General features: G+C 34.4%; 1 protein-coding gene across 5 annotated transcripts in view; it reads right to left on the bottom strand.

The window, feature by feature from the left end:
- The window catches only part of CNOT2 (CCR4-NOT transcription complex subunit 2), a 109455-nt gene that overhangs the window by 32276 nt on the left and 52436 nt on the right, over window positions 1–24743 (bottom strand). For all 5 annotated transcript variants that reach the window (XR_003121748.1, XM_025401496.1, XM_025401494.1 and 2 more), the window contains 2 exons: window positions 11856–11978; window positions 3505–3571 (listed from right to left, as the gene is read on the bottom strand). Coding sequence is in view for 4 of the 5 variants with exons in the window: in XM_025401496.1 (XP_025257281.1) it covers window positions 3505–3571; window positions 11856–11978 (190 nt within the window). In the remaining variant the exon portion in view is untranslated. The remainder of the gene's footprint in view (window positions 1–3504; window positions 3572–11855; window positions 11979–24743) is intronic.

The raw sequence follows: 24743 nt of genomic DNA, 5'->3' as shown, positions 1-24743 counted from the left end.
CAGATTTAGTTCCTCTTCCAACTAAACACCTGGGTCCTCTGAGAATTCAGATACAAATTTGTATAATGAATTCACCCAGATATTTTGCTAAGCTATGTGCCTATAAGATAACATGCACATAGAAAGCACTCAGTAAATGACAGTTTCCTTTTTCTCCAATCTTACAAGGCCCTAGATCCTGTTGGTAACTAAGAAAAGGTAAATGCAACTATCAACCACTTAATTCCAATGCTTTGACTATCCAGAAGAAATTAATTCCTGGTTCCCTGTTGATTCTAATCTAGGAGACAGCTTAAGGGAGCTCATGGGTCTTGAAGCCTGTAAGGTGTACAGGAAGTCCTCACTTAATGCCATTCATCGCTCTTGCAAACTGTGATTTTAGGCAAAAAAACATACAGCAGGTCCTTGAATAATGTTGTTTCATTCAACATCATTCCATTGTAATGATGATGAGAACAAAATATAACAAATAGGAAACATTATGCAACTTGAATACAAGAGTATGCCCACTGGTTTCTATAGTTATCATTCCATGCACAGTATTCACATGAATTCTTGGATGAAAAGTCTCTTACATATTTGGATACCATCATACTATACTAGAACCGAAGACCATACGAGTGTAGTATAGCCAGCATTCTCTGGCTACCTCATGGCACTGCATAATCACTTCCACCCAAATCTAGCCAAATCCAGGTTTAAACACTTCTGTATCTATTCCAAGATGAACTCCCTTTCTTGTTTAATCTCAGTGACTCTTACTTCTAGAGAGGGCACTCTTCCTTCTGTATCTCTTCCACTGCTAGCCTTTCTAACCATCAAGAACACACAATAGATAGTAGATCTCACATTTTAATGGCACGAATTACAATTAAAGTTTGCCAACTGAATAGAATTAATAGTGGTACTCAATGCACTTGGGAAACAAAAGAACTTTTAGTTACACCAATGTCAATGTGCAATTACTATAAGTGGCCATAAGAATAACATCTCTAGGCCAGGCGCGGTGGCTCAAGCCTGTAATCCCAGCACTTTGGGAGGACCAGAAGGGCGGATCACGAGGTCAGGAGATTGAGACCATCCTGGCTAACATGGTGAAACCCCGTCTCTACTAAAAAATACAAAAAAACTAGCCGGGTGAGGTGGCGGACGCCTGTAGTCCCAGCTACTCGGGAGGCTGAGGCAGGAGAATGGCATAAACCCGGGAGGCAGAGCTTGCAGTGAGCCGAGATCCAGCCACTGCATTCCAGCCTGGGTAACAGAGTGAGACTCCATCTCAAAAAAAAAAAAAAAAAAAAAAAGAATAATATCTCTAATCTACACTCACCTACTAATTCCTTCTCTCTCCATCTTTCATTCAAGTCAGTCCCTTAACGTTTGTCATTCTGACTTAAATTATTAAAACCTTAACCCTCAAGCCCCACGTGGTAGCTTGTGTTCTGCTGTCTGACAAGGTGTTTGTTCAGATTACCTACCAGCTGAATGACCTATTTGGCCTTCCTGGGTCTGTCCTAACAGACAGAAATTGGCAACCTAGACTCTTTCTTTCTCCACTAGTTATAGCTTCTAGCTTGACATCTTGGAAAGTTGATCTAAGGTTCAATTTTTCTGTACTCTATCTAACATTTAAAATGTCATTTTAAAAGAGTAAGCCATACATTCCAAATGTTGCTTCACCAATGTGACAGGAATATAGTGATTTAATATATTGAACTCCAATGGAAAATGTTTGCCATACATGGCTTCTTTTTAAACTAATAAGTACCTTAAAATTCTTTTTCTAATGAAAATAAATTTGCTCATGTATTAATCTTTGTATGTCCTTAAAAACAAAAACATAAATATCTATCACACCAATGACATAACTGCATTTCACACCTAACCCATTCCATATCTTAGCCTAGTTACAATTTCACATTTGTAGGTTAAAAAAATTAGACTAGAATTTTTAAAAATCCAGATAGCTAATTATAACTATAGTAATTGCCATTATCCTTTACAAAATAACCTTAGTTTCTCAAATACAATTTTTCTCCAATCCATATCTACTTTCTGCTGTGATAAATGGTGGTCTTCCAAAAGATAAAGTAAGTTCCTTGCAGTTGCTCTAAAGAAATAAAAGGTAGCAAAAGGTAGCTTTAAAATAGCTAGATATTTCTATAGTAAGGGTTACCAGAAGGGTGAAAATCATACTAAAACACAGGGTAAGCAGAATAAATTACTAGCTAATAATAGTCCTTCAACAACTAGGATAAATATTTGTAGATAAACAACAATATTTTTTATGTAATAAGCTATGAAAATGTTTCTTGGTTTGACTGGAGAAAAACTGTTAATACAGAATAACTTTTATCTACTAATTCCACATTAACAAAATTGTCTTCCATAGCAAAAAAAGAGAAAAGCCACAAAAGATAGACAGAAAAAGTAAATGGAAACCATGCTTGTATACAAAATAAGTTTCATCCTCCCACTTTGAATCAATTTGAAAGGTAAAGTGGTATGACAAACTATTCTGATACCTATCAAAACTTTGCTTTTCATTATACTGGGAGAGTTCCAAATCAAATTATTGATTTTATTTGAAACTGGTTAAGATAGTCAGTCATCGGATGTCTTCATCAGTTATTCAATTATCCTATAATGTCTGATGGGAATTTATAACACTTTTAATTCCCTTCTATTAACAGAGATTACATTAACAGAAATGAGAGATCAACAGATCTGACATTAACAGAGATAAAATCACACTAATATTTAACAATTTGGGAAGTTAATTTGATAAAATATAAAGATATTTTATTGTTTAGTTTTATAAAAATTTTATGTGATAATAGCTAACATTTATTGAGCACTTACTATGCACTAGGTTCTGTGCTAAGCGCTTTAAAAGTATTACAGCGCTTTAAAAGAAATAGAAGCCTGCAAAATGGAACAAGCATTAAACTGTTTTGAGTCAAAAATCTAGATTCTATATCCAGATTGAGCTAAAGCAAAAGAAGAAATATTTCAGAAATATTTGTGAAACAAAGAACATTTTACAAACCGCTAAGTAATGAGCTTACTTAAACAGGCGCGCATGCGCGCACACAAACACACGCCCACACACACACACACACACACACACACACACACACACACACAGAGTAGCCAATCAAATAAACTAAAAAAAGCTTTTAACTTTCTTTAATTGAAAACAGAGAATGTCTATTTTTAGTTTGTTTAGCAAATTCTTCAAAAATACTGCAAAAAAATTACAGATATAAAAGATGTTGAAATAAATTTCATTCTATGCTATATCCAAAGTAATAGCAACCTTAGGATCAATAAGGTCTGAAATAATGAGATTTTGCTATGTAAGTAAAATAAAACTCTGAAAATTAAACATTTTTCCTTTTAAATCATACAATAAACCCACAAAAGAAGTACTGGTTGTTCTTCATTTGGTAGTTACTTATTTTTCTCTTTGAATAAAGTATCCCAGAATAAACACAAAATTCTTACTTTGTTGCCCGTATAAACTTGCCCCAAACTGAGACAGCTGACCTGATGTAGATGGTGATGCCAGCATCTAGAAACAAATTAATTATATTAGAGCATAAAGAAAACAGAGCATTGCAATTATACTCTACAAATCTGTGAATCATACCATAAATGTGAAAATCTAACACTTTTTCTCATTCTTCAGAAAAACATAAAACAAACATTCTATAATAGATTCCATGCTTCTTAAGAGAATATCACAATTGGATAAAACCAAACTGTGCAAATGAAATTAATATTTAATACTGTAAGTTTTCTAAAAGTCACACTAACTTCAGCTATAGCAACACTACTATTTCACTTAGCAAGTTAAAAAAATAAAATTATATAGATATGGTATATAATTTATATATTTGTGATATGAACTTCATGGCGCTTGTACAATGCCTTTGAATTTACTTCATCAATTTTTTTTCCTTATAGATGTAAATTATTTGAAGATATATTATGTTCACAGAACATACATTCATTTTATATTCCTCATAGAAATGAAGGTAGCAGTGCTATATACTCAAAGTAAATACTGAAGCTGAGTAAATGAAAATATGTGTGTGTGCATATTTGTGTATTTCCTGTCTTATATTAGACAACCATCAAAACATCCTAATTAAATAAGACATGAGCCATGTCATCAAGGGGCTTACAATCTAGTGGGGAAAGAGAATGAATTATACAACTCATTATATTTTAAGGCACAGTGTGGTAAATGCTCTAAAGGAAACATGAAACATCACTGGAGCTACACAAAGGTATCAGGAATACACAGAGTGGTAACATTTAGGTTCATACAATGAAGGGGTCTTCCCTCAAGAATATGCAGTGTAACAAGTGTAATAAAGGTTAGTAATGTAACCAGAAACCACCTGTACCCCCAAAACTATTGAAATTCAAAAAAATTGAACAAAAATTTAAAAATTGAACACAAAAACCCAGTATCCAGTTGTTAAAAAAAAAAATAAAGGTTTGTAATATTATTAGAGAACATAAACAGTGGTGACAGGATAACTATGAAAGGAGATAAAGTTCACCTCTATTCGGAGATAAAGCTCACCCATGTTAGGGCATAGAAGAATGCAAAATAAATGCCATACAAGAATGGCTACCAACTATAGCAATAAAAAGAAAAATAATATTAAGCAAGAAAGTGGCAATCAAAATGGGCTTTGGGAAGATAACTCTAATAGCAGAAATGGGTTATGTTGAGATGCTAAATGACAACAGCAGAAGTGGAACTAAAAATAAGAGGCATTCTGGTGGTAGAAGTAAGAGTTATTTTATGTCCTGTTGACTAGCTGGGGTATAATCGGAAAAGGAGGAGAATGGAGACTCATAAAAGAGAGAACTATCAGAGGCTGATGTGTGGTTTCCAGGGATGGGAAATCATGCTGACACTGACACAGTTAGAAAAACCAAGAAGTGAAACAAGTATTTTTGTTTGTTTTTTCTATTTTCTCATCCTGTCTTGTGGTGCTGCAAGGTGAAACATTTAAATGGTAGAGGTTTTACAATATACATTTCATACTTTTTTCATGTCAAAATTCTAAGTTGTTTTAATTATACTAAAGTTTGCAAAAATTTTTTATACAACTATAGTTTTAGACCAATGATAAACATCAGACACTCCTGAGGTAGGGCTGAGTTATACACCACTCTAAAAAAAAAAAAAAGCAGTAATATTAATAAGACAGTAGTGATTATTCTAAAAAACAAAACAAAACAAAACAAACAAACAAAAAAGCATCAAACCTTACAAATATTCCCTCCCAAATCCAGAGGATGTGTAACCTAGACAATTAAACTAACATTCTTTATCTATACAACTAAACCGTATATTCTTTCCCAAGTATAACCCAACAGATCAAAAGATGCCTGATAAGTTCTTTTCTTAGGTATTATAGATTACTGTTACTGCATTAACTGAAAATATTTTGTTAAGTATATTAAAAGTTCATTTCTAAATTGCAAGAACAAGAACATATAATAAAGCTTTAGTCAATCACACAAGGGAAAAGGTTTATGGCACATGTATATCCATGTAACAAACCTGCACGTTCTGCGCACGTATCCTAGAACTTAAAGTAAAATTAAAAAAAAAAAAAAAAAAAAGAAAGGAAGTTTTATCCTTTTTAGTAAGTTTTATTTTATGATTATGTAGTGGCCTTCTTTATTCCAAATAATGCTTGATATCTTAAAATCTGGTTTTCCTAATAGTAATACAAATCAACCATCAAAAAAGGGAGGTAAAAGATTTATATAAAATTCATAAGAATCATGATTTTCTATCATTATAAGCTATAAATAAAAAAGTATAGTTGTTTCTAAAGGCTGCAAATATAAGGTGTTGGCCAACATAAATGCATGACTTAAAACAATCCATAATGTGAATATTGTCAAAACACTTAAAACATTTTTCATCAGATATTTATGTTTATTGAATAGTTAACTCCAGACAACACACATTTTAGTCTACTTTCTCACACTGATTATACATCCATGAGTTACAAGTATGCCTGAGTATCTGCCCTCTCAAAATGGGAGGAGGGAGTAAGTAGGGAGGGGAAGCAGAGCATGAAGGTAAAGAGGCGGTGGGTCCCCAGGCCAACTACTTGACATCGAGAGCGGTAGGGTGGTTCACTTACCACAGTGTGTAATATTAAATATAATTTTCTCTATGTGCCACTACATGAAAGCGGTTAGTAAACACAGCTTTACAGGAATAATAAAAGTAGTTTAACGTTAAATTTAAGAGTTTATAACCTTCAACACATTCATGTAAAATAAGCATCAATCAGCTATACAGACATATGTTAAAATTACTGCCTCAAAATGTTTCAAAAATGCAAATATCTAATTCCTTATAAAGTCTATCCCTAAGAATCTGTACTTTTAAATTCTGAAGGCAATATTTCATGAAATAAATTGGTGTTAAAAATGGATTTAACACACAGTGAAGAAATGTGAATGTCACAGAAATGCTTTTTATGAGTACAGAAAACGCACAAGAAATATACTGACAGAACAGTAAGTACTATTAACAGAAAACAAAATTTATATATTTTTTAAATTCTGAAAGTTAATAATATAAAGGTAAATTTCTTAGAAAAGTATAAAACTTTAGATCAAGAAACACATTACAGTAGGGGATGCGGCACAAATAGAAAGAGCCTAGTTTTGGAGTCAGAAATAATCTGCGTTTGAATCTTGGTTCTGCCACTTACCTATGGAACAGCCAATACTCGGTTTCTCCTATAACATGAAAATGACTACCTACCTCACAGAGCTGAAGTGAAGGTTAAATGAAATAAAATACGACATATAGTATGTGCTCAATAAATGGTAGCAGCAGCTGCTAATAATCTAATCTTCCCCTCAGTTGCAGAACTATCATTAACAGGAGTGAGGGCGGGTATTCAGACTCTGAGAAATTTATTAAATAATACCCTTAATTTATATAACTTTTTGCCCAGGGTACTAAAGAAAAGTTTATCTTTACAAATTCCAGGTAAAATAAGGCGTAGAACTTGTGTTCTCAAGAGTGGCAAAAGGTAGAAAAAGATTAATAGAAAGGTGAAAACAACAAGTTAAAGCACACTCTAAAATCATCAAAATAATCAGGTCTTCCAAATCTCTCAGAAATCTATAATGCACACAGCAGTCAAACAACAATAAAAAGCAGGAAGCAACTAGAAGAAATAGTAATGTGATTCTGGTTATTTCCCTAACCCATCACAGAGCTTCTTTATCCTTTAATACACAGAATGTCAAAGAAATCCACAAATTGTTGCAAGGAAATACAAAAAAATTTTGTTACATAAAAATTCCCTGACCATGACAGCAATTAAAAAATAATATTTAAGTTTTAAAATATTATTTTTAAAAGACTATATAATATACTCAAAATTATGGTGATAACATAATTCCTAGCACTATGTTATTATTCCAGGACAAAAACCACAAATGAATTATGACTTTAACTGTATCATATCCACAAAGAGAAAAAGAGACAAAGAAAAAGGAAGAAAGCATATGCATGCACACACATAGAGTTCCAGATCTAGAGAGAAGCTAAAGAACCTTTAAAATTGGAAAACGAATGACTTAAAACATGAAACTAATGAAATGTAGCAAACAGGCACAAAAAAAGGAAAGACTATGAGAAGGTAATACATTAAAAAGAACAAGGCCGGGCGCGGTGGCTCATGCCTGTAATCCCAGCCCTTTGGGAGGCTGAGGCGGGCAGATCCCCTGAGGTCGGGAGTTCGTGACCAGCCTGACCAACAAGGAGAAACCCTGTTTCTACTAAAAATACAAAAATTAGCTGGGCATGTTGGCACACACCTGTAATCCCAGCTACTTGGGAGGCTGAAGCAGGAGAATCGTTTGAACCCAGGAGGCGGAGGTAGCAGCGAGCCAAGATCCTGCCATTGCACTCCAGCCTAGGCAACAAGAGCGAAACTCTGACTCAAAAAATCCCCAAAAACAAACAAACAAAAAAGAACAAAAGGGAAAAGGGGCAAGGGAGGACGCAGGCAGTAAAACAAAACAGTCATTAAGTCACAGAACAGGGTAGCTTACAAATCAGATAACTGACGATATGCATCTACTAGGTATTTCAAACAATTTTCATTAAACTATTCTTAAGCTTACATAAGGAACATTTGAAAAATAGTGTAATACTCAATGTAGTTAATTCCTTAGTGTTAAACACTTGAGATCCAAATTTTTTATTTAAAAAAAAAAGTATGGCATTATATTATATTGTCTGAATGTCAGGTTAGAGCTGAAGTACAAATTTACAGAAAGACATATGACTGACTCAAGGAATGTTTACATTTTAAAGGTTTTTAATATTAACTGCTAACCTATTTTCTACAGTCTGTCTTAATTATAGCAGTCACTTCAGTGCCCCCTTCACAAACACTAACTATTCTCCCACTTAAAAAAAAACATCCTCCATAAGCTATGTACTATAGTTCCTATTTTACAGATGAGAAAACTGAGACACGCAGAGACAGATGTCCTAAGACACATAGCTAGCAAATCAGGTAGCTGACATAAAAATTCATACAGTAGGATTTCCAGGGCCTACATTCTCAATCACCAAAAACTAATAAAAGAGTTTTACATGGCAGTTTGTTATAAAAGAAATGCACAAAGTATTCCATAGGTCAGTAAAAACCAATCTGAAAAATGCAATGAAAATGGCAACTGTAAAACCCTATTAAAAGGCATAAAGAACAAGATTAAAGGGAGAAGTATCCTTCTGAAAAACCATCTACATTGGTATTAATGTGCAATAACCAAAAACCATTTTTTTAAAAAAAGGATGTGGAAGATTCTTACCCAAGACGTTAAAATGGTCTACAAAGCTATGGCAATTCAATGACGTAGTTCTGACACAGAATCAGTATGGTAAACAGAACAAGATCTTAGAAACAGGCCTAAGAATGTATGAGACACTAGCACATATAATAAAGGGATATTTTAATTAGCCATAAATGAATGATCTAACCCAGGAGTGGGCAAATTATTGTCTGCAGGACAAATCCAGCACACTGCCTGTTTTTGTAAGATACGTGAACTAAGAAAAGTTTTTACATTACAGATGGTTATATAAAGACCTATTATACAAAATAGGTTATGATTTTATGTATATCCTTGATTTTGCTTCTTGGTCCACAAAGCCTAAAATAGTTACTATTTGGTTCTTTAAGGGAAAGTTTTCTGACCCATGATTTAAAGCATAAATGCTGTCGGGGCAATTGGATAAGCTTGTAGAAAAAAAAAGTATTTGGAACCCTGCAATTCACAGGTTAAACCAAAACACATTTCTAATGGACATAAATTATATGTGAAGAACAAAGTATGATAAGAAAGTAATTGGGAAATGTCTTCCTAAGTATGATCTCAAAAACAGAAGCCATTTAAAAATAAGACTGGTGGATCACATTTAATTAAAATGATACATATACGTATACTACAAATACCATTAATTAAAGGTAAAAACTGGGAAAATATTTGTAATGAATGACAAGAGGTTATTATCCTCAATACATGGAGAATGCAAACGAGTAAGACTTAAGATCTCACTAGAGAAATAGAAAATGGCACAAAATAGGTACACAAAGGAAGAAATACAAATGACCAATAACTATGTGGAAAAGACACATTACACTGTGTGTGTGTGTAAAATTAATGATGTTTTACAGTATGTACATGAAAACAATAAGCTTTTCTATTAGCAAAGACTTAAATGTAATTGCTGGTATTCTTGTTGGCATGGAGAGTGGTGATTAGAGTAAAAACTGGTACAAACTTTTTGACGGAAAATATGTCTGTATGACCCAGAAGATTTAAATAATCGTATATTTTTCAATAAAAATATTTTAAACATAAAATCAGAATTTTAGCAATTAATTATTTCTGAGAGCATTATAGGTAATTTTTCTTCAAGTGTATTTTTAAAAATTTGTATAATTTCCCTGTGCTATTTTGTAATTTTAAAAAAGTAACAGCAACAGCAGCCAATTTATGAGGAATATATTATTACTCCCATTTTTACAGAAAAGGAAACTGAGACTTGTTGAAGTTCTGGCTAACAGGCAAAGTCAGGATCCAAACACACATATTTGTATTGCTTTAGAGTCCAAGTTCTTAATTCCTATGCCATACTATGTTGTTAATTAATGTTTTTTTAAAAAAGGTTTTGTGGAGCAAATCATTCTGTTACTTCTGTGACAACCAACTGGATCAGAATGGTGGCCAACATTTGTGAGTATGTGTGTAAGTATATATACTAATTCTGATTTTAAAATTTAGACATATAGTATTTCTGCTTTTGAGAAGACATATATCTCTGTCATTCATTCTCTTTATATACTTTATTTTAGATTTCAATCTGAAAGCTTCCTATCTTCCTAATTAGAATAAATGCATTCATCAGTAATAAATATTTCATTAACATTTTACAAGCAAACTTAACTTTCATTATATAATCACAGCAATACACACAAATTGTAGGTTTTTGTTTTTGTAGCTGTACTATCAAAAATATATCCCAAATTCTTTATTTACAAGGTCAACACTTAAAATAGAAACCTGTGTAAATAATAATTCAATTATAACTTACATAGCACATAGCTAAAAGGGCAGTAAGATAACAGAAAATTAGATGGCATTATTCCACAAGCTGTTAAACTACACACTAATTATGAACAAAGCCACAACACACATTAGTTGAAAAAAGCCCAATAATGCCATTGATAGTTTGTTTCCAAAATGACACAAAAATGTTCAAATCAAAATAAAAAAGGAAAATACCAAAACAGAATAACAAATGTCCTAGCATAAACCTAGTAGGTTAAGCCGATTTGTGAAATTCTGCAAAGACAAAGGAAGTGATTTACTAATGATCAACTTCAAAGAAAAACGAGGGCATTTGTTACATATCTTAGAACTTTATAAATACTTCAAACATCAGTAAAAATCTCATTAGGTTAATAACTACAGTAGATTGTTTTATACATAAGGAAATTAGACATAGCAAGTTTATAAAGGTGTGAAAGGTAAAAAAGTTGGGCAGGTGTACGAAGTATAAGAACGCAACTGGTGTGACTAGAGTGTATAGTGTATAAAGTAGCTTAACAGAATTTTAATAATTACATTCCTTTTAAAATATTTTATAAATTTGCTAATTATGACTTGGTTACATTCTAAATCCTTTTATCTCAAATGGGATTATTGAACTATTAGCCTTCCAAAGCATTTAATTCATATCTCTATATCATCCATCACATTTTGAATACAGTTCTTCCAAATTTTTGCTACTGTAGTATCCTAATGGCTGAACAGAGGAGAGATACACCTGAGGTCTAGAATTACAGCTAGATGACACAGTAAGCATAAAGTTTTATTGCAGCTTGCCATTGTATCTTCAAGTCTGCATAAATCTGCTTTCTGTTCTATATCTGCATTTGTTTTAATATCAAACAAATTATTTCCCATATTGAACAAACAAACAAAAAAATCAGTGATCTAGAAGTTATACCATGTTTACTCCATGTCTTTGAGTACTTCTACCACATTATCACCATATCCCAACTTGAGAATCATGGGATATTTATTTTCCCCATTAGAATACAAGTTCATTGTCTTTGTATCCCAAAAGGATACAAGCACCAAAGGGACTAGCACTGTGCCGAAAAGATTGTCCCTCAACCACAGACAGTATTCTGCGCTTGATATGCTGTTTTTCAGGAACTCAGACACAGACTTACATTGCTGAAAAAATACAACACAACTGATTAACTTACATCTTTTTCTGACCGATGTGGAAACATAGAAGACTGGCTGTAGTACATGTTTTCGTCATGGTAGTCACTGTCGACCCCCTCTACGAACTTCTTTCTTGAAGCACCAAACATGCTGTTTGTCACCTAAACAAAAATATTACTTTTATCAAGGGTAATAGTTTGGAAAATGTTCAGTTTTACCTTACTCCTACATGGAAAACAGAACATGAAGGGAGCATTGTTAAGGTACAGAAATTGATCAACTAATGGCTAGTGGGGCATATGATAAAGTCATAAATCTGATTATAACAATAAAGTGTTAGATGTTTATTTCCAGACCCTAAAAGTAGGAGAATCACATAAAGCCTATCTTAACAATTCCACTTCCTTTAAAAAAACTAAGTATCACTTACTCTTCAAAAATGGCAACCCCAAATATCATTTTCCCATACATAGATTTTTTTTTTAAATTAAGTTTAGGTTTAATTATTCAAAATCTTCACATGCATCTTCCACCTTTGTGTATTTGCCATCACCTTATTTTCACAGTTATCTGTTTTCCCAAGCATTCATCTTTCCTTACAATCTAAATTTATTGAAATATACCATTTTTTGAATCAGTGTATATATAGTGGCATACTAGAATTTTATCTCAAGCAAGTACCTACTAACATAACTGGAGTACAAATTTTCATTGATCATACTGGTGTAAAATTATTTCAATGATATAATCTGTGTATTTGTTTGCTTTTCCAGTCTTTGTAACATCCAACGTTAGCAATTTTGAGCTCACACCAACATAAATTGTTGTTGTTTGTTATCTGTGGAGAAATGGTTCTAGGACCTCTTCCCTCATGGATTAAAAAAATCCACGGATGCTCAAGTCTCTCACATAAAATGGCTTATAATATTTCCATATAACCTACACACATCCTTTCATATACTTTAAATCATCTCTAGATTACTTATAATATCTAATACAATGTAAATACTATATAAATAGTCATTGTATTGTTCAGGGAATAATTACAGGAAAAAACAGACTGTACATGTTCAGTAGAGACACAACCATCCATTATTTTTCCCCAAATATTTTCAATCTGCAGCTGGTTGACCCACAGATGCAGAACCCATGGGTATGAACGGCCAACTGTAATTATTAAACTCTGTGCTAATTTTTATTTTTAATCATTTTTAAAACGTGACCTCTATAAAATTACCAAAACTATTAACTGACTAAAGTTATTGAAGGTCAATGTGTCTTTCTCCTAACAGTACTTTGAAAATCAAGGTAAACCAATGTTAATGAGAGGAGAGATTTTAAAGACTTGAATACAAGGTGACTATGTCTTTTCACAAGTACATTTTTGGGGAAAACTCATCTCAAATTTGGTATCTGTCTTGTACATTCCTTATGACAAAGAATATTTTCTTCCATTATAAATAAGTGAACAATTTCCATGTCTCATTTCAAAAAATGCTGTAGTCACTATTATATATCAGTAGACGTGGTGAACTATGTTGCAGACTTTAAAGGCCAAACTTTATATTTAACTCTGTTGAAAGCACCTATGATGTGTAACATTTGTTATATATTTTAAGTTCCCTGTTAAATATGTAGGAAATTTAATTATTTGACTGACCTCATCCTAACAAGGTCTGAAAACCTATTCAGTCAGGAATAAATAAAGTACTTTGCTATATGTTTTTAGGCGAGTAACTGCTGGAGGTGTGAAATAAACAAAGATATTTTTTAAGGGTCTAACAATTTATTAGAACACAGGTACTTAATCTTTTTTTGTGAAGCAGACTCCTGGTGAATTACAGAAGGCTATTCTGTAACTCTGTTATTTCAGACTAGGATCCCACATGCCTATCCACCAGCTCCCTAAGTAGCCCCTGCTAGAGGGAAAATAGATGTTTCTTAGTGAGTAATTTCAAAAAGCAAACAGTGGCAAAAAATCACTTTAGAGCTTGCAAATTAAGATTCAATACACATAAGATTTTAGAAGTTTGTTTTGTGAAAGTTGAAGATACATTTAATTATCTTTACAGAACTTTTACTACTGAGCTCTAATTCTAAGAAAGAATAAACATGGAAAATGCATAAAACGTACATAATTCAATAAAGTTTCAGGTGAATGTCAAGGCCTCTCTCATCAAATTTTACACACATAAATAAGCTCAAATTGATAAACTCTTCTTTTGACACTGCTTGTATAACACTTATCATCAAGACCATTAGACTCCTAGAATTCTCAAACTGAAGTTAATTGTATAGATTTAACTTTTATGCTTAATACCTTGCAAAAAGGTTTGAAGGCAAAATTAAACATATGTTCCAGATGAAAGAAAATGAAGAAATGTTCCTTTTCCATCAATAGCAGATTTTCTCAAGAGTCACTTTGTGTGCGCACATGTGTGCGTGCGTGTGTGTTAGAGAGAGAGAGAGAGAGAGAGAGAGAAGAAAGAAAATATGCTAAACTTAATTTCCGTTTTGTGTGCCTTGGCACAGAAATTACACGTCAGTGACAATACTAATTATTTTTACATGACTTTGGCAAATAATTAAAAAACAAAACAAAACAAGAGAGAGACAGAGAGAGAGACGGATGGAGGGAGGGAGAAGTAAGGGTGTTTTACTTCTCCCCGACGAATGCAAGCCCCCATCCAGAGATGGGTACTGGTATGAGACAAAGAATTCTAATCCATGGCAAAATCACAAGGGAAAAGACAACACGGATTATTCATAAAGCTAGATTTATTTAAAGTGCCTGTCCTTTATTCTACATAGAATGATGGAACAAGGTAGAAGTATTTTAAAATAATCAGGGAACATAAGACTGGGATGAAAACAAGCAGAGAAGTAACTGACCAGGCAAATGCTTGAAGGAAAAGCAGTCAGTTCACAGGGTCCGTAAGCCCCTCACTGGTATGGCTCAAGCAGCATGAACTTAGGTGGTGAAGGGTAGGAACTGATGTTAAGAGAGGCTGGTTGTGGCTAGAACATATAGTGCACCTTGCAAGCCTGAGAAACTCTGGATTTTATTCTTTGTCAGATGGGAAATCAAGAGAGGATTTAGGGGAAGCTTAAGAGTAATTTAATTTTTCTTTTTTTTTAAAGGTCCTAGCTACTCCATGAGGAATGGGCTAAAGAGGGTACAAAATGAAAGCAGGAAAATAGGGTGGTGAGTAGTAGTTGGACAAAGGATATACTCTGAGGCAGAAATAGTATGAATGGATGGATGGATGATATGAAAGGGTTAAACTATACCCATCTTCTCCCTGGAAGAGAAGTTAGCGTACATAGAAATCAATTTCTATACATTTCAAAGAGGTATGTCAATATTGTATCAAAATACATTGAAATTACTGGTTATAACGTATGCTAAAAAGTTAATTTGGTAAACAAAAATTTTAATAAATGACAGTCATGTGCTGCATGACATTTCAGTCAATGGTGGACCATATATATGACGGTGGTTCCACAAGATTATAAACAAGCTGAAAAATTCCTATTGCCTAGTGATGTCTTAATAGACCTAAGCAAATTTAAGAGTGTGTATATCAGTTTTTAACAAAACAAAAACATTTAAAAAGTAAAAAAACAAAAAAATTCAAATAGAAAAAAGCTAAGTATGAATATAAGGGAAGAAAATATTTTTGTACAGCTGTACATGTTTAAGTCAAGTGTTAAGAGTCCAAAAGATTAAATAAAAACGTTACAGTAAGCTAAGGTTAATTCATTGTTCAGGAATGAAAATTTTTAAATAAATTTAGTGTAGCTTAAGTGTCAGTGTTTCCAATGTCCACAGTAGTATACTGTAATGTCCTAAGCCTTCACATTCACACACCACTTACTGAATTACCCAGAACAACTTTCAGTTCGGCAAGCTCCATTTATAAGTGCCCTATATAGGTGTAACCTTTTTAAAAAAATGTTTTCTATCTTAATTTCACTGTGTCCTTTCTGTGTTTAGGTATGTTTAGATACACAAATACCAATGTGTTACAACTGTCTACAGAATGTGTATAGTAATATGCTGTACAGGTTTACAGCCTAGGAGCAAGAGGTTATGTCACCCAGGTTTGTGTAAGTATGGTCCACATTCGCAAAATTGCCTGACGCATTTCTCAGAATGTACTCCCATTGTTAAGTGACATACGGCTATAGTTTAAAATTTAATCAGACTTCATCATATATTAGATATACAGCATTAGAATCTTTAGTGTGTACAATTTGTCAGCTTTATTCAAGCAAACAAGTCAAGTGCTTGTATCTACTTTGTTAAGTGACCACCTTTTTACTTGACACTCACACCAGACTTTCTAAGAACAAGCAGCAGCACAAATTGAGATTTTACCAAGAAAGAATATATGCATGTAGCAAAATCAAAGTTCCTTAAACGTTTTTTGAACACAGATCTAAAACGTTTAATCAAGACATTTAATCTTTCCTTTGATTTCATAAGAACTAAGCAGCACATTCTAAAAAGTACACAGAGGTCAGGAATGGTGGCTCGGTGCCTGTAATCTCAGCACTTTGGGAGGCCAAGGCAGGCGGTTCACTTGAGGTCAGGAGTTCAAGACCAGTCTGGTCAACATCGTGAAACCCTGTCTCTACTAAAAATACAAAAAAATTAGCCAGGCATGGTGGCGTGCACCTGTAATCCCAGCTACTCAGGAAGCTGAGGTAGGATAATTGCTTGAACCCAGGAGGTGGAGGTGGAGGCTGCAGTGAGCCAAGATCATTGTGCCACTGTACTCTAGCCTGGCTGACACTGCGAGACTCCGCATTTAAAATAAAATAAAAAATACAGAGATAAATAAGCTAATCCTCTGTACCAAACCGAATCCCCAAAAAGAACTGGCCTCAGAAAGTAACAGAGAAAGAATTAAACTGGAAGATGTAATGGAGGCACTTAAGTTGGCTGGATTTTCCCAGTATATTCCTCCTCCATTATTTAGTTTAGACTAGCTATGAATTCCTAAGGCATGACATTCCTAACATTTAAATACAGTATTTCAAAGCCAAATGTGGTAAATCAGAATAATCATAGAAATTTACCAAAAAAACCACAAACTTCAGATAATCTAACCAAGAACGTTAGAGAAGACAGTAAAGTGGTCCCTGATACAGGCAGGATGAATAGCAATTAGGGAACCCACGAAGTAAGAGGCAAGGCCTGAAGCTAAATAGAGGATGCAGCTCAAAATCCCTGAGATCATCACCTCAACATGACTTTGCAGCACTAGTTATCTTAGAACCCAACACAAATCTTATGTTTCAGCTTAATTTTCGCTATTCACAGTTGTTACTGTTCATGATAATCTCTGAAAAAGGTCACTTTAACTCTTAAAAATGCTGTCTGTAACCTTCGTGATCTTCAACAATTAAAATTCAAGTTGATCAAACCAATCCTACCTATTTATTGAAATTATTTATATCATCAGTATCTTTTCATCTCTACTGTCATTTCCTAGCTGATATGGTTTGGCTCTGTGTCCGAACCCAAATATCACCTTGAACTGTAATAATCCCCACATGTCTTGGGGGGAACCCTGTGGGAGGTGACTGAATCATGAAGGCGGGTTTTTCCTGTGCCGTTCTCATGATAGTGAATAAGTCTCATAAGATCTGATGGTTTTATACAGGAGGGTTCCCCTGCACACATTCATTCTTGCCTGCCACCATGTAAGACGTGACTGCTCCTCATGTGCCTTCTGCCACGATTGTGAGACCTCCCCAGTCATGTGAGTCAATTAAAACTCTTTCCTTTATAAATTACCCAGTCTCGGGTATGTCTATATTAGCAGCGTGAGAACAGACTAATACACTAGAACAAGCCACTCCAGTAGCCTCCAAACAGGTCTTTATTAATCTATTCTTCTTCCCCTCAATTCTACTCTCCCATATCAAAGTGATTTTTTAAAGTAAAAATTTCTTATCTTCATGGACTTGCTGATAAAAATTCTTCAACAGCACTCCCAAATCAATAAGGCTTATAAGATGTTTGCAACCTCTGACTTCTCTCCTAAGTCCCCTGACACCACAAACCCTTGCCATACCTTCAGTTACTCAGAACACAAGGTAGTTTCCATGTCATGGTCTTTGCATATGCTGATACGGCTACTTAAAATGCCCTTTCTCCCATTCTTTGAAACTTTCACACTAAGTTAGGACTCTTGTTTTATACAGTCACTGAAAACACTTTATCATAACTGTAACTATAAAATAATAAATTATTGCACCAGGCAATATTTTAAGTGCTTTAAATTTTATTTTTTTATGTAATTATCAAGATAATGCTATAAAGTAAGAAAAATTAACTATCCCTATTTTGTAGCTAAGGACCAGAGAAGTTAGGTTAACTTCCTATGGTTATATATCTGATAAATGCGGAGATGGGTTTTGAACCCAGATCAATTTGCTAGAGTCCCCCTTTTTAACCATGATAGTACACTGACTCTCAAATATACAATTAATAGTTTAATGCGTGTTTTGTTCTTGAATTTGTAAAGGGAAAAAAGGTAAGGAACAAATAAAAAGTTGGTTGGAGGAGGGAGGTCCTTATGCTGTGAACAATGGTAAGTAGGGTATACCGCAATTCGAATATTTATGTGTGTCAAAAAGATCACTTTAGCACGAGAACAAGAATGGACTGATTATGACTGACTATAGACATGTGAGACAAAAGCCAGTCTCTACAAGACTAATCACATGTATTTTACAGAAAGTTGCATTAATTTGAGAATGAAGTTACACTTAAAAGAAATTATACCAATTACAAATTATTATCCGCCAGGCGCAGTGGCTCATGCCTGTAATCCCAACACTTTGGGAGGTTGAGGTGGGTGGATCACCTGAGGTCAGAAATTCAAGACCAGCCTGGCCAACATGGCGAAACCCCATCTCTACTAAAAATATAAAAATTAGCTGGGAGTGGTGGTATACACCTGTAGTCCCAGCTACTTGGAGGCCGAGGCAGGAGAATCACTTGAACCTCGGAGGTGGAGGTTGCAGTGAGCCAAGATGATGCCACTGCACTCCAGCCTGGGTGACAGAGTGAGACCACATCTCAAATAGAAATCCAAGGAGGGCTTCACATAAGTAGAAATAACTATTAAAAGTTATATATACCCGGTTTCTATGTTCCCAAAGAACTAACATTTTTAGGTACTTAAATATAGTGAACACAATTTAACCCTTCAAGGAATTAGGATAATTATAACCAAACTCTTAATTTCATTATAAAAGGTCTAATGTAGACATTATAGCATTACATATAGAGGACACATTTAGAACTTGTGTTAAAACAAAAACAATTCCCTAGTAGCAACTTTTTATTGTAGATTCTCTAATGCAGGGAGGAGTTTTACTGCTAACATGTTGATACAGGTGTCACATGGTAAAATCAATTGTCTCCTTCACCGCTTCATACTGAGTACCACATTTTCACTCCCAGCTGCAGAGTTTGTACTCGTTTTGCATTATACAAGATGAAGAGTGCGAACTGCAAGATATACAGTACCTGAGAACAGGGAAAAAGTGTTCCTTTCTCAGGCACTGTTTTCCTAATGGAGATCTGAGTAATTTAGAATTTGCCTTCTTTCTTTCTCTCTGAATTCCATATTCAGTATCAACAAACACTTAATATACAAATATGCACAAGTTCTTGTCTATAAAATAGGCAGAAACTTAACAGAAAATCACAGCCAACTGCCATTAACACTCAGCTGCCTTTTATCAAGGTGTAGCCAATCAACATCTGAAACCAATCATGAGGAATCCTAATACCTGAAGACAATCTGGTGTTTTTATAATTGCCCTTTAAAGGAAAAATATGATAGGTAAAAATCTCACAGACTGCCCAAATTCTATGGAAGTAGAATATTCCTATATCAAATATTATATTGTTACAACCTGGAAATATTTGTTAAGAAAGATATTTTTGTTTTAGTAGTATTTTTCGCGATAGGATTTTAAACTGCTTATCCTGCTTCACAACTACTATAAATAATTCTAATTATATTTTAATTTTTGAAAAAGAATTTTAAAAAGGGGAGTGCTTAAGTAAAGGACAGAAAGGCACCTACACTGCACAAAATAAATTCTAGCTTCTTAAAGAACAAAGACATTAATACCTGGAAATCTTTACCAAAACAAAACAAAACAAAACTCTCTCTTCACGTGAGAAACAAATTCAAGTCCTCCTAGTTCTGGAATACTGTGGTTTCATATTTTTAATATGATATATGCATAATGAAAAGTTTATGAATTTGCTTAGGATGGATCTAAGAAAAGCGAAGATTCAGATAAATTTTAAAGTCTAGAATTACAAATCATCAAATCAATAGCATGGAAACAAATAAGAGCAACTCATTTCATATTTTTAGCCAATGCAGAATGACCATAAAGAAGCAATAAAGGCCTTAATGAATACCAAAGATAGTTAACATGTAGAAACACACACAAAAATCTATGACTGGTTGGAAACAGGCTTTAGTAGAAAAGTATGGACCTATACAAACATTTCCACAATCATTTTTTTGGAGAGTAGATAAATATCCTGGCAGAGTCCTTTCCAAGGTTTACAGAAATATTTAGCATTATTTCTGTGTATTTTTGGGGGGCTCATCCAATAAAATAAGATGGCCTATATCTGAAAGATGGGGAGGGTGTGTGTGTGTGTTGGTGGGGAGAGGGGAGGGTGGAAAAAACACATCGCTCTTTCCCAACCCGAAAACTAGAATTTGGTGTCTGAAGCTGATTATTCAGAAAATAATCCGAAAAGCCATGTACGTTATCCCTTAATATGCACTCCCAAAGTCTGCAAATTCTCTAGGGAGTGTTACCAAAATGCTACAAATGCCTCCACAAGTTTGACTCTGATCTAGAGAGAATAAGTTCTGTATGTTTCAACATGAATAAACTACTTTGTGGTTTTCTAGAATCTTAAAATGTGCTGCACCAATATGCTTTATATAGATTCACACTTCAACAATCAATACATAAGCTTTAAAAGCTAAGTGCATCATCCTAAAACCAAAATTCTAATTATTCAAAAAGTGCTAATCCACAGGAAAAAAGTACACATATACCAAACTAAAAAACTAAATATAATTGGTACCTCTTATGAGCAATAAGAAGTTAAAAGTTGAGAACTCAGCCGGCACGGTGGCTCACGCCTGTAATCCCAGCACTTTGGGAGGCTGAGGCGGGCGGATCACGAGGTCAGGAGATCGAGACCAACCTGGCGAACACAGGGAAACCCCGTCTCTACTGAAAATACAAAAAAATTAGCTGGGCGTGGTGGCAGGCACCTGTAGTCCCAGCTTCTAGGGAGGCTGAGGCAGGAGAATGGCGTTAATCCAGGAGGCGGCGGAGCTTGCAGTGAGCGGAGATCGCGCCACTGCACTCCAGCCTGGGTGAGAGAGCAAGACTCCATCTCAAAAAAAAAAAAAAAAAAAGAGTTGAGAACTCACACAATAGAGCCTGAAATTAAAGTAGTACTTTATCTTTAAATATTAGGATGTAAAACTATAAAATACAAATGGAATGACATATAGCAGTAGAAAATTTCTACATTTAGAATACAAAACAAATCCTCTATGCATAAAGAAGGAAAATATTCTAATGAGAATATTTTAAATCCTTAAAAGAGGGTAGGCAAAGATGGGTCTGATAAAGAGGGAGGAAGGAAGGGAATATGACTATATATTGAGAAAAAAACGGGATGTACTTTGCTGAGGGAGATGTGTTTGTATAGAGCTCCCAGTTATCTAAAAAAACTCAAGAAAAAAAGGGAGATAAATTGCTGAGAAGTATTTCGAAGACTTGTTTTGAGATCTGAAATACCAAATACACTAGTACCCCAATCTCTTTTAACCCTCACATACTTTCTCTCAAGAAATTTAGCAACCATCGGCCATCTTAAGAGTCCGTTTTTCTTGGGTTTAATGTGAATGTCTTGTATGTGCAAAAATCTATAAATCACACGAACATGAATTATATGGAATAGATGTAGGAGAACAAAAGAAACAAGTTTTGAAAGTTTTCTGAGAAGAAGCTCAAAAGTTTGGTAGTGAAGACCCAGAGCTACATCCCTACAAAATTAAATCTGTAATGTTTAGATCATTATTTCCAGTGCAAGGCAGAGAAGGAGAAAATGCCAGGAGTGTTGACCTCTCTCTCTCTCTCTCTCTCTCTCTCTCTCACAGACACACACACACACACACACACACACACACGCATGCACGCAGAGGACACAGGATGTGATGAGTTTTTTCATTCGTTCAACAAATATTTGCTGAATTATGTACCAGGTATCTATACTTATTTTTGTTAACTTCAAACCTAGAGATTGGTAGAAATGTTCCAGTCCTCCTGTCAAGACTTCAAGGAAGAAGATGTTTGAAGTTTGTATTTTTGTAAAGATTAAAAACATAGCTACCTGCCTAACACCTCGGGAAAAAATAGCACATCTAAAGCTAGTGGAAGAAAACCAAAACTTGCCTCCTTCTGAGACCAAGTTACATATGGCAAAATTATAGCCTATGGACTTACGCCTTGCCCAACTTTTTTTTTAGCTTCTTTTTTGAACATGGGTTTTCTGGACCTGTTATATAAACTGTGGAGAATATAAAGTTTAAAAAAATTTAAGAACCTTCCTTTGCATTATAATATTAATAGTTTATTAAGGTTTTTTCCTATTTCACATCTAACAAGAATTAAAATTATTTTTTCTACACTATTTTTTTAAACAATTTATGAGTTTTATGAGAAAAATAATTTATAACAAACTTTGTATTTCTAAACTAATAAAATGACTCATTGATAAAATGGCCCAACATTCACCCTCAAAATACTGATGACAGTACCATTTTTCCCCCGGCTTTCCCCACCACATACTTATCTGTGCAACTTCTTTCAACATTTGCTACTCTGGGGATTGGAAAGCTCAGAGCTGGAGGCTGAAGTGAAGAAGAAAAGGTTGGAGGGTGAGCCATGGTACCAGCCCCACACTAGGAGCTCCCCTGAGATATTACAGGAGGGTTGACACCATAGCTCTTAAGTTCAACTCCAGCAAACAGTAAGAAAGGAGTCCAACCAGAACATGATAAACGACGGGATTCTTCCGCTCTTTGAAAAATAAGGAAATCATGCTAGAAAGTTCTGAATGTCCAGTTTCAACATTATGACTCCCTGTTCACCTCTTCATTATTCCTGAAACCCAGGTTCATCTTTTAGACTAATTCAAAGTACTAAGTTTACAAAAAATAAAATAAAATAAAATAAAATAAAAAAACCAGTGCTCATTATAACCTTACACACTTTTCCAGAAAATGCAAAGACAGAGCTTACCTGGCCATCATGAAAACATGTAAGACAATGTGTTCAAATACTTTGTGCCTATCCACTCCTTGTACACTCTCTTGCTCTCTCGAGTACTCAACATTAAATCTAAGGCTCTCATACACATTAACACCATCAACAAGCAGAATTAAAGTTGCACTATATGGATGTACTTAAAATTCCTAAAGGTGGGCCAGTGAACTTGTAAAAACTACACATAACTCTGATATAAGTACATTCCTTGGGAAAAGGTGAATTTCTTAACTGTTCCATTCTGATAAAAACAAATAAGGACCCCTCCAATTAAAAAAAAAAAAACTTGGCACTTTAACCAAATGAGACAACAAAGAGAAAAATTTTAAGATTTTAAAACAAAACAATCTGAATATAGGATTTAAATAAGATATGAAATCCAGGCCAGACACAGTGGCTCATGCCTATAACCCCAGCACTTTGGGAGGCTGAGGTGGGCAGATCACCTGAGGTTGGGAGTTCGAGAACAGCATGACCAACAAGGAGAAACCCTGTCTCTACTAAAAATACAAAATTAGCCAGGCATGGTGGCGCATGCCTGTAACACCAACTACTCGGGAGGCTGAGGCAGGAGAATCGCTTGAACCCAGGAGGCAGAGGGTGTAGTGAGTTAAGATCGCACCATTGCACTCCAGCCTGGGCAATAAGAGCAAAACTCCATCTCGAAAAAAAAAAAGGAAAAGAAAAAGATACGAAATTGATTCACTTTTACAAAAATGTTGAATCTTTGAAAATATAAAAAGTGAGTTATTAGAGAAAAATAGACTCTAAAACGAATAAAAATAGAAGCTTATTTAAGACATCTATTCAATAGCATAAATAGGTATTACTGAAGGTGACGAATTATTTTAAAACCCTTACATTTTAAAAATATAAAGAGGTATCAGAATCCTAATTTATGTTATAGGAAGTAATTTAAAATGAAAAGTATTCCTTTAGCAAGGGAAGACATGATCTTTAAAATGTTTCTAAACATCTAGCCATGTACACTAATTCAATAATCATTGAGTGAGCATCTACTACACCCAGTGCTAGATGTTAGGTATTACATTTTATACTCATATACTTTATCCCCTTCATGCTCAGAATAAAAGAACATCAGAAATCAAAGGGAACAGAGGTGAAACACATTTACAATGGACTCCTGCACCAATACCAAGGCCTCCAAGGCCTTCACATGACCTTACTCTGTTATCTCTAGTCTCCTCTGTTAGCATTCTCCCCGTCTCTTCATGTGCTCCTGCCATACTGGCCTCCTTGCTATTCCTCAAACACATCAGACATACTCCTGTCTCTAAGCCCTTGCATTTGTTATCCTCCAGGAATGCTCTTTCTCTAGAAATCCAGATGGCTTCCTATTCACCTACTTCAGCTATGAAGTCATCTCAGTAAGGAATTCCTTGTCTATTTAAACTTACAATACTTTGTCCCCCAACTCCTTACATTTAGTTTTACATTTCCTTAGTCTTCTCCAATCCGAGACTTATTCCAGTCTTTCCTCTCATCTTTCCCAATATTGA

This window comes from Theropithecus gelada, chromosome 11 (assembly GCF_003255815.1).
Source record: "Theropithecus gelada isolate Dixy chromosome 11, Tgel_1.0, whole genome shotgun sequence".
Taxonomy (NCBI): Eukaryota; Metazoa; Chordata; class Mammalia; order Primates; family Cercopithecidae; genus Theropithecus; species Theropithecus gelada.
The sequence above is the reverse complement of the archived record's forward strand: the minus strand, read 5'-3'. Positions and strand labels throughout refer to the sequence as shown.